Source organism: Elephantulus edwardii, unplaced genomic scaffold (genome assembly GCF_000299155.1).
Source record: "Elephantulus edwardii isolate Elephantulus edwardi_28Jun2011 unplaced genomic scaffold, EleEdw1.0 scaffold00242, whole genome shotgun sequence".
NCBI lineage: Eukaryota > Metazoa > Chordata > Mammalia > Macroscelidea > Macroscelididae > Elephantulus > Elephantulus edwardii.
The window spans coordinates 2,758,813-2,776,455 of record NW_006399992.1 but is presented as its reverse complement, the minus strand read 5'-3'; the positions used below and the strand labels follow the sequence as shown (position 1 = coordinate 2,776,455).

The 17,643-nt window shown below is 33.0% G+C and overlaps 1 protein-coding gene across 2 annotated transcripts in view; it reads left to right on the top strand.

Annotated features, from left to right (window-relative positions):
• The window catches only part of ZNF644 (zinc finger protein 644), a 109,804-nt gene extending 98,183 nt beyond the window's left edge, over positions 1 to 11,621 (top strand). For both annotated transcript variants that reach the window (XM_006898958.1, XM_006898957.1), the window contains 2 exons: positions 7,970 to 8,072; positions 9,920 to 11,621. In XM_006898958.1, the coding sequence (XP_006899020.1) occupies positions 7,970 to 8,072; positions 9,920 to 10,112 (296 nt within the window). In that variant the 3' untranslated portion in view covers positions 10,113 to 11,621. The remainder of the gene's footprint in view (positions 1 to 7,969; positions 8,073 to 9,919) is intronic.
• The last annotated feature ends 6,022 nt before the right edge of the window (positions 11,622 to 17,643 follow it).

Here is a 17,643-nt window from a genome sequence, read left to right as displayed (position 1 = left end):
TTAATGCATTTTATACTAGTGTAATGCTAAATATGCTAAAGATCGCATTAGATGAGTCTTACCATACAATGAGAGCACATGTGAATGTGGTTGTATTAAAAGATCAATTGGTAAGTCCCCTTGAAAAGGTTTGTGTGAAACGGTGTATCCTCAGAGGGAGCGCAGGGTCTTTTCAGCCTAACAGCTCATTGCCGTTGAGTCAGTTTTACTCAGAGACCCTGTAGGACAGAGTTGAACTGCCGCATAGAATTTTCAAGGCTATAATCTTTATGAAAGCAAGTTACCACATCTTTTACTGCAGAGCAGCTGGTAGGTTCCAAACACTGGCCTTTCAGTTAGCAGTTGAGCACTTACCCACTCTGCTACCAGGACTCCTCTCAGTCTGATTAGGACCCAGCAGTGCTTTTAGAATTAATGGTTGATTTGGATATTAAAATATAGCTAATGGAAATGGACCTTGGTGGTAAAAAGAGTTAGACAGGGTAGAGGGTACAGAAGGGTGGTTAATGTAAGTGATGGAATTAAGAATTTTGATAAGCTCTTTAAATGGCTCTTTACATTTATGAAAGTACAAGGTAAAGTGAATTGGTTGTGTCAATGAGGAAGAAATTATAAATAGGTTATTTAAGGCAACAGCAGGAGAATATAAAGGAGAAAGAAGTATAAGAAGTGAAGTAAAATCAGGAAGGACTTGGCAAATAAATTGAAAGTTAAATAGAATACAAATTTCTGTTTTCAATCTTCTTGCTGATGTACTGCCATCTTGTCTTTTTTTCTAGCTAACCTTCATCACCTGACTGTCCACTTAACAAAGCATGTAACCACACTTACTGAACCAGTACGTTCTTTTAAGAGAATAGTACTGTAAGAGCATAAAGTTCTTATATTTTACTGGTTATTGGTTACAAAATTTAGGAGTTCATTTTGGTTGAAAATCTCTTTTTTTTGATTGACATCTTGTTCATCATGAGAATCTAATTAGATCTCTGGCATTTGTTGTGGTTTTGTCACTGGATGATTTTCCAGGGCTGTCCTTTTGTAACTTGTTTTGCTGTAACAAATGACTTAACCTGGTGTTTTATAGGTGTTAATTTTTTAAAAACACATGTCACATGTCTTTATGTCCTCAGTTGAGTGTTTGTATTTTCTGTGATTTCTAGCATGCGTTTCTTTTTGCTGTTTATAATATGGCTTAATATACAGTAAAGAGACATGTTGCTGGCCAGAGCTACACTTAGTTGATCTCCTGTAAGTGATTTTTGGGGGAAAGGGGGACAACACAAAACCCATGTTGTTTGCTGTGGATTCTGGCTCATGGTGACTTCATGTGTGTTAGAATAGAATTGTGCTTCATAGGCCTATCAAAGTGTGTTCTTTAAGTAGATTGCCAGACCTGTCTTGTGAACTATTTCTAGGTGGCATTGAACTACTATCCTTTCAGCTAGCAGTTGATTATTTAACTGTTTGGGATTCCTTAGATATTTTCTTTTGTAGATTAATGCAAAAGAGATGGCTTACTGGAGATTGATGTTTCATTATTAATTCCAGATAGGAAAGAATAGGATTTACAGTTACATTGTGTCTAGAATTTGAGGAATAAATGCTAATTCTTGCTTTGCAGTGTTAAAAGTATACAGCTGAGCAGAAACATAATTGTCCAGTATCGTGCAGGGGATAGTTTATTTGGCTTTTGGCTGGAAAGTTATCAGGTATTTCAAAATTACAGAAAGCTAACTTGGAACCATTTTGTGACACTAAGATTTACAAGGATAATTATTGTGAGCTCTGTCTTAATTTCATTTGAACATAACTGTATTTTAATATTGTTTAAAGGAAATTTCAGACTAAGGTGATGGTTCCTAGAACAAATTTTGTAATCAAGAAGAATTCTTTCATTTTTGCTTACTTAGTATGAAATGATAGTTTAAAATAATAATACTTTGGAGGGTGGAATATATGGTTATATTCAGGTAGTTTTGAACAAGAATTACTTAAGGCAGATTTGTATTTAGGTATTTTAATGTTTATGCCACTTTTAGATTTGTCTTGGTCTTGAGAAACTGTTTTATGTTGATAAAAAGTGCCTACTGTTATCAATGTTTAAAACAATGTTCTAGAACAACTCACTTTGAAAGAGTAAATGTTATTTTTCTTACCACAAAGATGTAATTATATGTGCACTCTCTCCAGTTCTTAACTGACCAATAAGTAGTTTTGGGCACAAGGCCTTCGGAAAGAATGCATTTGTTAGCGTTTAGCTTTTGGCAAGATAGAAAACTGGTTTAACTCCATTTTCTTAGTGACCATGTAAGAGTAGAATGGCCCATAGTGTGTCCAAGGCTGTAAATCTGTGGGAGCATATTGCCACAATTTTCTTCCATGGAATGAGTGATAGGTTTGATTTACTTGATTTAACCACTCTGCTACCAGAGCTTCTGAAAGTTACTTGGGATAATAACAAAATAACTCCATTTAAAAATGACATTGTCGAGGGACAAGGATGGTGAGCGTACCCATACATTCTTGTGAAGATTTGAAGCTTGGTTTGATTTTTAATGTATAGCTAGAATGAAGACTTAGTGTTAGGAGTATGAGAGTCCATTCCGATTGTAATGGGATGTAGCAGTCTTGATCTTAATAACGACTTTTTTATAAATTTGAGATGGAACTTAGTTATACCTTTTTCACTAAGAGTAAAGCAACACAAAAAACCAAACCCACTGCATTGAGTCAATTCCAACATATAGAGTTTCCAAGAATAAATCTTTACAACAGGAGACTGCCCGTCTTTTTCCTCTGGGAAGGACTGGTAAATTTGGACTGCTGACTTTTTGGTTACCAGCCTAAAAGATTACCCATTATGCTACCAAGACTCCTTCATTAAGAGTAAAGGTGTAGATATTTGCAGGTCCTGATGCAAAGTGAAAATGTGGCACCTCTTGTGCAAAAATTGAGAATGTCAAAATTCCAACAGTAAAGCCTTAAAACCAAGTGCAAAAGACCTTATGCAACTGAGTAGGTCACATGTCCATATGCATAGGCCTTATTTACAGATAGAAAAGCATATGCTGAATAAATGAGAGGCTGGCTTCTCTATAAGGACAAACCCCATCACTGTCATCCTTTCTTTCTCTAAGCTAACATAGTTCTTCACTTTAAATAAATAAATAAAAGTCCTTTTTTGGTTTGCTTTGAGAAAGAAAATACTATTTACATAATTTTTTCTAAATTGTTGGTGGCCTTGTGAACCTTCAAAGATTAGTGGGAGCAAATAGAATTAATTTTTCCTTGTCTTTCAGTCTACCCCTAGGACGTGCATCCTTTTCTTAGCTTACCACTCAGCAGCCACCATTACCAGCTTTTAAATGGTGTTAGAATGATGGTTTGCTTATTTGTCATTCTTGTCCATGCTGTCTTCCTGAATCAACTCGTAGCCACTATTACTTGAACTATAGTATGCAGCCATATACAGCCCAACTAAATGGAGAAGAAATGATCTCTTCTCTGGTTAGTGTTGAGTTACTCAATACATAAGGTAAGCATAGGTTAGTTGGGTTTATTTTCTCATTTATGATGAACAATTTCGTGTTTCCCACCGTATCAGCAATTCTCTAATAGAACTGGCATCCATTCCTTTCGTAGCCCCACATCATCTTCCTACAGAATCAAAGCCTCTTTTTAAATTCACAGTCCCTAAAAGGACAAGATAGTACCACTAAGTAGGATTTTCATTACATTAAAGATTGAGTGAAACTCATGTGAAATTGTTCAATACAATTTAGTAATTAAGCAAAAGTAAGCTCATGCTTACTGTATTGGTAATTCGCCCCTGCTTCTATAGGACTATTCCATGCCTCTCATTTTGAGTATACATAGCCTGGTCATTATATTAAGTATCCCCAGGGGTGCTAAAAACCAGTTAGAAATGAAACTGAGGAAATGGAGCTATGAATGGTATTATTAAACAATGGGCAAAAAAGGATGATTGCAAATGAACATATTTGGGACTGAATGAAAATTTACTTATGATACATACACATCTTTATCACAAAATGTAATGATTTTCTTTTGAAATAAATATATTTTCATTTTCAGAGGTCATTTATTGAAAGAAACAATTTTTTTTTTAACTAAAAGTGCATTTCTGCCCCTCCCCCTTTTTTCAGGGTCTGGGATTTGTATTTGTATCCATCGTGTTATTTCTTGACTTGCCTTGCATTGTTCAGGTTCAGTCATTTAGGCACATGTACGTTGTTATTGTTGTCATAACTGTTGTATTTTATATCATAACAATATGGTGTTCCTGAGGGGTTGTAAATCTGCTGCTGTTGCTATGTACCATCCAGTCGGAACCTACCCATTGCTGAACCTCTGGTGGATTTTCAGAGGCAGTTAATGAAATGGAAAGAGATTGCCTATCCGTCTCCTGCAGAGCAGCTGGTGGACTCATACTTCATGCCTTCAGGACTGCAACACAGCTTCTTGCCACTTGGCCACCAGAACTCTTCTGTTTGACCAGAACAGCTGTTTTAATGCAAGATATAGTCTTAAATTTTTATATATGACTTTACAGCTAACGTAATTCTCCTTAAAAGTAGAATTCCACTGTTGGTTTAGATTCTTGATAACAAATAACTTCAATTTTCCTCTCACATTCTTCTGGTTTAAATGTAGTTTCTGCTGCCCTCAGTTGTATTGGTAGAGGAAGATTTGAGTGACTGGTTTTGTTCTTATGTAAAGAAACAATTTTATTCAAGCAGAATTAAGAAAATTTAATGTATCTTTTGTAAATTTTAAGTTTAAAAATAATGTTAATAGGTTTACTTGAAAGGTGGGGAAGCTTTGGTTTTTTTACATTGTCAAATAACTTCAAATAAAATCCTGTTACATAACAAAATTATCTCATTGACTGGATGGTTCATATAAACAACATTGTTAAACCTTTTGTTGTTTATCACAAACACTGATAAGCCCTAGTACATGAAACAATATCAGTGATATTTTATTTTTTAATGTTCCAGTAACTCTTGGCACAGTTCATGATAAAATTACTTGTCTCAAGAGATATAATGAAATCTGTTAAGTGATATTTTGTGTAATAGACATGTTTCTTTTTGTCATTTTTTAATTTGTGAAACGTTTTGTGTATATCATCTTTTTCATGTATAACATATCATAAGTGTCTCCGTTTATGTATATGTTAAATACTTGGGGGGTTAACAGATTTTAAAAATGTATCACAAATATTGCAAGGTAGAGGTTGTTATTAGAAGAAAATATTCCTGTAAAATGTATTTATATTGCACTTGATAGAAAGGAGTAACAATTTCAAGAAAGAAAAAATTTAGAGCTGATTGATAATGATTGATAATTTAGACTTTGATCCACTTAGATGCAATTTATCATATGTCTCTGTTTTTTGGTGTTTTTACCTTATCGATGAGTTTCCAATGATTCTCCATTAATGTAATCTTCTAATTTTATTTGGAATGCCTGGGTATTAGAGAAGAAGTATTCTTATGTTGGTAAGAGTTGCTCTCTTTTCCTAAAGTTATACTATCTTCAGATGTTAATTACTGTTAAAACTATGACATTTTAATCTAAAATTTAGATCTGATTATTTTGTAAAGCAGCCTAAATGTTAACAGTGCAGAAGTCATGTAGCATCTCAACACACAATATTCTTCCTCCCTTCATTATAAAAGATATATTTTTTTAAAATGCCTTTAAAATAAGCATGTCCAGTTTCACTTTTAAGTATTACAGCATTTAAATGTAATTTTGTGCTTTGTAACAAGTAAAAGCATTTTTGCAGCCTTCACTTTATCCTCTAATATTCTTGCTCAGTTTCTTTACTACTTAGTATTAGCATTGTGTGAACAACAAATTTTTAAATAATTTTATCCTGTATTCTACTTGCACTCTACAGTAATTTGTTTGCATTTTAAAATGAGTTTGAATACAAGTGGCAGTTTAGACAACTAGCAGACTAATTAAGGTAAGATTCTACCCGTAATCATGAAAATAAATGCTTGTTCTGTTCATGCAGCACAGAGATAGAGATCAGATAATCTGTTAACCTTACAATAGAGGAAAGGTAGTAGCATTTAGCTCATTGTATACTCTTAACTGTTTACTTCCAGTGTATGAATTGCTTAAAATCCACTTAAACCACTCTCCAAAGCAGCTTAAAAAAAATGTGCTGATTTACAAAAGCACATACTTCTCTCTTCTACTGGTTGTGAAGAGCCTGGTTTTGCTTCTTTATTCATCACACATAACTTAGGCTGTCTAGTGATTGATTTATCTAGCTGTTGAATAATTTTAAGTGTAACCACTACTAATATTCTTTTTAAACAAATAATACTTAGATGGAACAAATTTCCATTTTTATTGTCTTAATATCAGTGGTTAAGGTACTATATTTCATTATTTTTTACTCCACGAGTTGACTGGGTCAGGTGACTGAGATAACTAATGAAAAACTTGTAAGATTTCTATGTTCTAGATTTTTATTGTTCAGCTTTGAATTTAACTATGCTTTAATACTTCTGTGAGTTCTTTACTTATTAGATTCTTCTTCTCAGAATAAGAAGATAAGGACTTTAAGAGGCCCTAGATTTTACTTTTAAATAGGAAGATAACCAGAAACTGAAAGTGGTTTGAATAAGAATTTAGGCTTCTCTCATTTTTAATTTGCTGTATGACATTTCGGTTGCATTGCCACTTAACTTCTGGTTTTGTGATAGCAGCATCTGTTCTTCTGGAGTCTGGACTTGGAACAACTGACTTCACTGAATAGCGAGTTTCTGTTCTCTCTTACCTAGAGTTTTCCAGATTTTATATGGCAAAGTAACAGAAGATAGTTGAGCAGTTCTTCTGTTGGACTTCTCTCCCTTCCCCGTTGAATCCTTAGAGATAAACTCTTTTCCTTCTCTTTCTGCTAACTAACCAGCAGCACCTTGGATCACTATCATCCATTTATTTAAAGGAATGGTATTGCTATAAACAAAGACCATTACAGTGTTAAAAAAATCAAACTCATTACTGTCAAGCTGGAACCTATGCATAGCTGATCCTCTAGCGGGTTAAGACACAGTAAAACACACAGGAGGGAGGAGATTGCTGATTTCTTTCCTCCGGAGCAGCTGATGAATTCAAATTGCTTGACTGCAGGTTGGCAGAGCAACTTCCTAGCCCCAACCCAGTCTATTCATATCTTTTTTTCCTTTGAAAAAAAAAAAAAGACAACTCTTTCATATCTTTAATTAAGTCCCACCTTTATATTAAAAGAATAATGAAGATATAGTAAAATGGTGAAAAGCATTCAATAGTAGCATTAATTTTGGTCCGTTTAAATAAGAATTTCCATCCCTCTTATTTGACTAATACCTTTAAAATATGCTACTAGTGGAACAGGGAAGTGCCAGAAATGTTAAGAAAACTTAACATGACTGTGCATGCAATAAATATTTGCATTAAAAAATGAAAATGAGACCTTTTTGCCCTTCCAAATATCAGACCAAAATACAATTTTTAATAGCTGTTTGTTATCATAGACCTCAAAATGATCTTTCATTGTTTTGGTTTTATTGTTTTTGGGTTTGTTTTTTGTTTGTTTTTTTTTTTTTACTATATTGCTGGTAGTTCCTTAATAAGCTTTCATAAGCACGTGGGACCTACTTAATAAAGTAGTAATCAAATGCAACCCTAATGATCTAGTTTAACAGTTTCCGTTTTCCTGGAAATAAGGAAAACTTAACTTGAAGGTTATTTGATAAAATAGCTTACAAAAAGTGTATGTACTATCATAACGAATATTAATTAACTACAGGTTAGTGCATGCCTCAGGGAATGGGCAAATGAATGCAAAAATCCCCCAGTTTTTACTTGATTTAGATCATGTGATCACTTTAGAAATATATGTAATTGTATAAAGAAATACTAAGTCTTTTCCTTCTTTGTTTAGCCTTAGATTGTAAGCAAAAGAAATCAAGGTCAAGATCAGGAAGCAAGAAGAAAATGCTAACATTACCTCATGGTGCTGACGAGGTTTACATTCTTAGATGCAGGTAGGTTATTACCAGATCTCATCAGTTTCTTCACATTTTTGTTTTTGTACCAATAGTTGTTGATTTTTTGCTTCTTAATTTGTTTTGGAGGGAGATGCTTAATTTATGGCATAAGATGCATTCTGAACAATTATGTCATATATGACCTTTTTGGAAAAAAAATATATTGTGTATGTAATATATACTATTTTGGTAACCTAGTGAGTAAGAAGCTGCACTCCTATCACAAAGGCAGGTGGTTCAAATCCACAAGCTGCTCCTAGGGAAAAAGATGAGTGATCTATTACTATTTGATATACAGCCTTTGAATACCCACTGTGAAGTCAGCTCTGAGTCTGTTTTAATTGGACAGCAATGGAAAAAACAACAAAAACTTAAAAGGGGGATACATCATAGTTTTACATTGTTGTTTTATTATGTACCATTGAGTCTGAAGCAACTCCTAGCTGATTTTTGAGGGTTTTCAGGCAGTAAATTACAAGGTGCAAGAATGCTAATCTTTCTCCCTCAATCAGCTCATGGATTTAAGCTGTGCCTTTTGGTTGGCAGCACTTTTTGCTCTTAAGACCACCAGAGCTACCTTGTTTTTATATTATCTGAGAGATTATTATAATGTGATTGATAAGGTTGGGTTTTTGCTTCTTTAATTATGTTTGATTTGTTTTTTTAAAACAACCAACTATCTTGTTTCCTTATTGGGAACACATTCTCCCCTCAAGGCAAGCATATGTGTATAAGCATATCTCATTTTATTGTGCTTCACTTTATTGTGTGTCTCATATTTTGCCTTTGTTATGAATACATAGCTTGTGGCAATCCTACACTGAACAAGTTTGTCAGAGCTATTTTTCCATCAGTATATGCTCATTTCATGTTTCTGTATTTCTAGTAATTCTCATTTCATACCTTCTCAAATGCTGTTGCACACTTTACCGTACACAACAATAATAACATAGTCTACTAAAGTCAGAGCTGACCCATAGCTGGCCCTCCAATGAGTTTTCAGAGACAGTTAATTGCACAGCAGGAGATCATCTATCCTCTCTTGGAGCAGCCAGGGCCTTGAACTGCGTGCCTTTGTTATTGCAGTGCAGCTTCTTGCCACGAGGCCACCAGAGCTCTTAGTAGACTGTAGTCTCATGTAAATATAACTTTATGTACATTGAGAAACAAAAAAATTGTTTGAAATTGAAATACTTCCTTATTTTGTGGACCCAGACATGCAGAATTTCCCAGTTATACCTGTATTCACCCACTCATCTCTCCCTTTCCAGACTCATACTCAAATACCCCAAACACAAACATATATAAATACTGTAGCTTAATGAGCTCTAAATTAGAAAATGTTTTTTCCTAAATTGTATGATACATTTTGAAATTGTTACTTTAAATATATTCAGGTGGGTAAGTATATCGTTTTCAAAATTTTTAACTTGCTTATAATGTCCCCATAGGAGCTCTGGTGGCATAGTTCATAGGGGTTGCATTGCTAATCCAAAGGGAGCGCCTCTCTGCTGCTTTGAATCCACCAGTGGATGGACAGCCTCTTCTAATGTGATTTACAGCCTCCAAAAACCCACTAGAGAGTCCATTATGATTGATTTCTGCCTCAGTGGCAGTTTTTGAGTTGAGTGAAGTTTCCACCTCCATAAATACTTTAACTGTTAAACATATGAATTGAGGGTTTGATGTTTTATTGAATTAACTTCAGATTTATTTAGTAGTAACTGTTAATGAAGCACTGTCTCTGTGGTAATGTTTACTGTTTATGTTCATGGATTTTATAGGAATTGATTTTAAATAAAGGCAATTAGTCATGTTAAGAGAACTATCAACTTCTTCTATAGGTTTTGTGGCCTAGTCTTTCGAGGACCATTATCTGTTCAGGAAGACTGGATTAAGCATTTACAGCGACACATTGTAAATGCTAATCTTCCACGGACTGGAGCTGGCATGGTGGAAGTCACGTCACTACTTAAAAAGCCTGCCTCCATTACAGAAACTTCATTTTCTCTACTAATGGCAGAAGCAGCTTCATAGAACAAGGAAGCCTTTTAAATAGCAAAATGGAATTAGATGTAAATTTGAAATTCCTTGTCTTTTTTTAAAAGCCACATTAAATTATTCATTTATAAATACTAAAGCAGGAAAATGGGGAAATGTGAAATACAATGACATCAGAGCAAATTAAGTACTTAAAACAGTAAGTAGTCTATATTTTATATAGGGTGGAAGATATGTTTTTAAGATTTACTACGTTTTGTCAATTAACTGTTCGCTCAATTAAAGATCATTGACCTGTAAGCAGCCATTTCTAAACTGTTGCACATGGGTACTTATAGACAGACTTATTGGAAAATTATGTTTTCTTCAGTGTTATCAGAATCAAGGCTCTGTTAATTCCCCACAAGAGTTGCATAGAAGAATAAGATATTATATTTTGTTTGTATGTATTTAGTGTTTTGTATAATACCAGGAACCGCTGACTAAATTTACTCAACTTAGGGCATTAAATATCATGTACTTCATAGTTTGAGACTGTTCACTCAAATAGGGCAATGAGTACTATTCTATCTAGATGTGTAAGTGTTTTTTTAAAAATCACACAAAACGGTTTTTTTTTATATATATACTAAAAAGTGGAGGGAGATTTGTTTAAACAAATATTTCTAAAAGAAATATGTACATAGTCCTGGAAATTATTTGTGGTAAGGAAATATTCTTTACTCCAGTTGCATTTCTCAGACAATAAAGTGGTGCATCCATGCTACCTCCTACTTTGTCAACAAAGATGCTATTTACCCTTTACATTTTTGTATCATAATAGACGAAAAAAAATTCTAATGTTCTTTATTGTAAGACATCCTTTTGTTAACAGATTTGTTTCTTTTTAATATTTTACCTAAAATTTGACATGCTTACAGGACAGGTTTGCCTCTTTATTTAACATTGTAGAGATGTAATTAATAAATGATGCTCACTACACAATTTAGAATAGACTTTCTCATTTATATTCTCTTCCCAATTTAATCAGTTATCAAAACTTAATACACCGATTGAAATATTTTACATATAATGAGAATGTTTACAGTTTAAATTTTAGAACTTGTTTTGGATGTAATTATATGTACGAAAATCGTGTAACACTATGCTCATGCTAAGAACCGACATAACGGAATTAATGAAATAAATGTGCTGTGAGGAATGGAAATATGGTGCCAGGTGTCTTGATCATGATAAATTGTGATTTTTTTTTTCATTCTTTCAAAAAACAAATCAGTTCTTTTAATTTTAAATAAATTTCTTTTACAAATAACAGTTTTTGTATGCAAGCACCATTTCATTTTATGTTGTGTAATATGACTAATATTATAGTTGAGCCAAGGGTATATGCATTGATACTTTTCTTCATATGTAAATAAAGTTAACTGTTAAAATAAGGAGTATTTTGGTAGAGTATATACATACCTCACTGCCAGTGAAATTGCTTTCCTATGGTATATCTCCTTACCAGAAAAATCTCTAAATAAAAAATAAGGCTTAAAGAAACACATAATGTCTGTAATGTGGAGCATTTCTTTTCTTTTTTATTTCACAAATGGAAATAGTCTATTTGAGATTGTCTTTGACTTTATTCAGATTGCTTATACCTAGTAGGTTGGGATGTAATTTTCTAGAAATGAAACATTAGCTGATATATATGTGAAATAGATTTGTTTTGGGGTGGGTTTTTTAGCTTTTTGTTTTTGTTTTTTTACCCTTTGTATGTTATCAAACTTTTGAATACAGAACCACCTTATATGTGAAATTAAGTGGCTGCACTAGATGGATAATTCCTAAACAAGGGTCTCCCAATCCTTGTGATACTCTTTAGTCACGGTTCTTCAAAGAAATAGAACTATAAATTAAGCTCTAAGAAGAATGAAGAATGGGAGTTGTGGCAAGATGTCCAAAGTCTGGAGGTAGAATATACCTTATAAAAACTCATCTTTTGTTCTTAGTACTTGGTGGAGAGGTTAACTCACACTGTGGAAGAACATTTGGAGTCTGTAACAACTGGAACCTGTATCACAGGGTAGTAGATAGGGACAAGTAGTTGTAAGTTATTTTCAGTTTTTCAAAAGACTTAATAGAAACTCTTCATTTGCCTGCATAGGCAAAGACTGACTAAAACACCAGATTTACTTGGAAGGACATTATATACGGCAAGTGCAGGTCACAGAGTGGGGATAAAAAAACCAGCACAGAATTCTGATTGGAAAAGTTAGCAATCACCTTTTCACCCCTGATTTTTATAACATTATGATTCTGTCTTCTCAAGCCAACTGTTAACATATATGAATTCAACAAGAATAGTTTGACTGTAAGCTTCAGAATCAAACATAAAGTCTGTTTTTACATATCGGAGCATTTAAAGTCTTTATTTTTCAAACAAGAAGGTTAATACATTTCATTTGACTTTCCTTAAGAAAAAATGATTTAAAAAATTATCTTGTTTCAGTGAGTGCCATACTTTACGCAAATAACATACACATTAAAAACTTTAAAAAAATTATCTTGTGTTACATAATAGATTTTTGTGTTCAGAATATGACTTATATGACCCCTCTCTGACATTTCGAATCTATCAGCTAGCTGCTCCTAGGGACAAAGGTGAACAGTCTCTTCCCATGTGATTTATAGCCCCAGATACCCACTAAAGCTGTGACTCACTGACAGTGAATTTGAGTATTTAAGATTCATTAGTGTTAAATGTTTTTGTTAGTTCATTTGAAATGTTGATTTATTGAACGTTAGCACCAAAAAAGAAAACTTCTCCAAAGTAGTATTTGTCACTACTCTTCATTAGAATATATTAGAAATGGCGTGGCTCATGTAGCTGAGATTTCACAGATGTAATCAGAGATCTGGAAGATAATGAGTTTTTGATAGTAATTTAATAGACAAACTTTTCTTCAGGACAAACACATAACTCTCCAAGGGACTATGCAATGGGAGCATACTGGTGCAGTAGATTACTGTTACTTTTTCCTTTCCTATGAAAATATAAACTAACACTATAAAATTAGAAAACGGGGAAAAGTAATGTGAGAAATCATTAGTGGTATCATCACTCAAGGACAACTACTTTTGGTACATTTCTCATGTCTTACTGTCTTGATAGAGTTGAGATCATAATATATTGCCTGCTTGACAAAGTTAATTTTAAAAGCTGTGTTATACTGAGAGGCACTACTTGTCTTTCTTGACTATCTCAAATACTTTCATACTACTTTTAAATGCTTAGGGAACCAACACCATCAGTAATAAATGAATCTTTATCAGTAATAAATATAAAAAGAATTGACATCTTTTACAGCACAATTGAATCAAGCCAAAGCCAGAATGAACAGAGTAAATATAATCTAGTAATTAACAATTTCTTGATTTTTGTTTTGGATTTGTTGTGTAGTTTTTGCCATTAAAATAATTAGGCAAGGTGTAAAAAAAAACCCCCACATGATTTTCCCTTCATTAAAAATTTATCATGTACCCTTCTAGATTTCTTAATACCACTTTAAATATGAGATAATTTTCTATTAGTGACCCTTTATTCTTTTAGCAGTAGACCACAAGTTTTTTTGTCACTAAATAGTCTGCTTAAATATACTTTAAATAATGCTGTATTGTACCCTACACTGTTTACTCTTCCATTATTGATCATTTTATGTTGTCTGCAGCTGCATACTTTTAAAGAAATCTTTGCTATAAATTTTTGTTCATGTCCAAAATTATTTTCTTATGATAAATTTTTAATGGTTTAACTAGTAGATTAAAAAAATTTGGATAATCCACACACTTCAGGGGGTTGATATAATTTCCAAATTGTATCCAGAAAGATTTTCTTAATATATACTTAATATATACTTCTACCAGTGTATGGGAGTTGCTAACTTTCCTCACATTCTTGCCAAAGTATTCTTTAAACAAAATAAATCTTTGCTAATTTAATAGGTTAATAGTATCTTTTCCATGACAAAGCAGAATAAGTGAGCTTTTGATTGCAAAGGCATTAATTAGCATTCATATTTTAAAGCAATACATTACGTTTATAAAATTTTGCTAAATTATGTGTCTGAAATAATTTTAACTCTGATTAAGTATTTGGCTGCTGTGGTAAGCGATAGGTTAAAAGTTGGTTATCCAGATTTTCAGGAGATCTTTGATTAACATTGCTTTAAAAATTTTGCACATATGTTTCTAATAATCATTTTACTGGTAATTATATAGTGCACATCAAGTGGTCAAATTTGAACCTCACTTCTCACTTGAAAAAAAGGCAAGTTTGAAAGCAAGCTATATCACGAAGATGCTTGTGGTTTATAGTTTTGTGTATAATCCTCAGCAGATTAGCCCAAATCTTAGCATAAATCTTTTTGTTTTTATGTGATTAAAATAGAAATATTGTAAAATGTAAATTGCTTTTCATATTCTGAAAAAAATTGGGAAAGATAATTTTAAAATTTGTTTTTTTAAAACAAATTTGCTTTTAGCAATATTTTATTTCTTAAAATTGCAAAGCCAAAGAGATCATTCTTAAGCTTTTAAGATTAATCCATGGTGTATTACTTTTCTTTTACTGTGTTTAGCAAATTTCAATACATATTTTTAAGAAATGGGCTTTCAGAAAATAATTTTTGTCCCATTTACAATTGAATAAACCTTTACACATTTTAAATGACATTTTATAATTTTATATTTTAATTTCTATTTAAAGAATTTAACTTCTCTGCTTTAAAAATCTCAAGGACATAAATATCTTAATGAAAAAAAAATGAGTACTAAATATATAGAACCTTGAGTTCTCTTGAGTATTCTAGTACCTCATATAACTTAGGTTTCCATTGAAAAATTACAAATCTAAGCTAATTATTCATTTATACATTTGAAAGTGGGTTTGCCTATTTATCCTTTTCTATCCCTTCTTCCCTTCTCAGATTTGTCCCTAAGCAACTGCTGCCCTTTTGATCTCCAGTGATGGTTTTTCTAAGTGCATACCTTCTTGGTGTTATTTTTTATCAATAGACTTGTCTGTTTTGATGACATTTGAGCCATGAGGGTACCTACAGGCTTACAAGAACTATTATCTTGTGGTTCTACCAATCATCCAGACCAGTAAGACTGTTTTTTTTAAGATTTTGGATTTTGTCCCACATTTTTCTCCCATTCCTATCCAGGCAGGACCATCTAGTTTTAGTCTGGGTGGTAGATTATGAGGTTCATATGGGCCATGAGCCTTGTGGAATAATTATTTCCTTCCTTCTTTGGTTTTCTTCACCATTCTCTACTCTGTATGAGGCTCTAGTTTTTTATTGGTTCATATATGTGTATGTGTGTTTAACACAAACATTTTACTGTTTAAGGAAATATTTTAAATACTACTGACTGACATTAATGGAAAATATGGCAAGCACCTCGAGAGACTCCTATTTACTCTATTTCTGTAGAGTTTCCTTTTGTTTGACCTGTGAATACATATAGTGTAATTTTTTTACAATTTTTGTATTTTATAGGAAATGAATTTTATTTCCATTTTCATGACTACTATTTTACGTAATGTCTTTAAACTCCATCTGTTATTGCCTGTAGCTGTACTTTATTTTCAAAGTTGTATACTGTTGCACTATATGATATGCCAACCATTTGATTGTACTTTTGTACTATTAATAAATATATGGGTTTTACTTGAGTTAATGTTATGACTAATATGATTTGTTGTTTGTTACCAAATCAGAACTGACCTCAGAGCTGACCATCCATCCATTGTGTTTTCAGAGGCAGTAAATCACACATGAGAATAGATTGCCCGTCCTTCTCCTGTGGAGGATGTGGTGGATTCGAACCACATGCCTTCAAGGAATGCAGTGTAGTTTCTCATCACTAGACACCAGAGCTCTTTGGAACTGTATTCTTCTATATCCCTTTGAAAAAATATATAAGACTTTCTCTAGGGTGTATGTCAAGGAGTGGAATTTTATGGTTATAGAATATATGCTGCTTCAATTTACTTAGGGTGAATTGTGTAAGTATATACTGTTCTAAGAAATACATAAGAATTCTTGTTTTCTCCTATCAGTATTGCTGTCATAGTTTGGAGGTTTTGCCAGTTGGTAAGTGAATTTAATTTACATTTTCCTGGTAATTATGAGGTTGATCTTTTATTATTTTTCTTGGATATTTGGATTTCCTCTTTTGAAAAATGTCTTTACAAATGTATCTATCTGTCCAGTTTTTTTTTCTATTGTGATGTCAATCTTCCTTTCCCCCCCCCCAACCCATTTGGCTCTCAGAATTAAGACTAGTCCTTTTAGGTCTGTTGCAATTTTCTGGTACTTATATTCTATTGTTTCCTTCACTGTATGGTGATTCTTATTACTTTTACCATTTTTAAATTCATCCTTTTATGATACCTTTAAGACTTTGAATAACTTGTCTTACTTCTCATTTGTCTGGAGACACCTTGTTCTTGAACTTTGTTTTCAGTGGGTATGGAATTTTAGACAGCCAGAGTTTTTTGTTTTGATGTTATTTTTCTGCATATCAAACTATTACACCATTTTCTTATTTGCATTCTTCTAAGTTCAAGTGTGCTCATTTTAAACTATATATTACTTTCTAATTCCTTTTAAATATTTATATCTAATTTTCTAATGTTTTCATATTATTTCTCTAGGTTAGAATTTTGTTTTTATATTTGTTAAATTTGAGATCACTTTTGAACCTTCCTTAGCCATTCAGTTTTTTTCCTGAGTGATTTCAAATTTTTTTTGCTCATTCTCTTTCTCTTGTTATAAGTGTACATTAGACCATTTTACTGTTAGGTCTTCCATCTTCTCCATTTTCCATCTTTTTGTCTTTCTGTGCTACATTTTGAATAATTTCTTTTGATGTGTCTAGATATACTAATTTTCTTAACTATTGTGAATCTCATCTTCCCAAGATGATGACTGAACTTTGAAAGCTTTCCTCTAGCACAAATCCTTTGGACAGAATTGAAGTGTTTCATTGCTTGGTTCTTTCAGCAGCATGCTTTAAATTTTAACTTGTAATTCTTTACCATTGTGATAGTTTTCTGGTACTTCTATGAAATTTTTGTCTGTCATTAGCCTTTTTACTTCAGAGAGGGAGAAATCAAATTATCTGTCCTGTCCAACCAGAAGAATTTCTGGTGAACTAGTAATAAGGAGTTGTGGTCCCAACCCAAAGACATGTGGTTTGAATTCACTAGCTGTTCCACAGAAGAAAGACTGTTGGTCTTCTCTCCTCTAATTTACAACCTGTGAAAAGCTGCTGGAGGCTCAGCTGTGAGTTGGTTGCTGCTCTAAGGCTTATAACAACAGCAGCAACATCTTACCAGAATCAGGAGTTACTTCTTATATAAATTTTTGAGAGGGCAGGCATCAGAGAGTTGGACAGTGACCAAGGAGGATAGAGGAGAATTGATGCCTTTGAGCTGTGGTGCTGGAGAAGAGTATTGAATGTACCATGGACTGCTAGGAAAACAAACAGATTTGTCCTGGAAAGGGTTAAA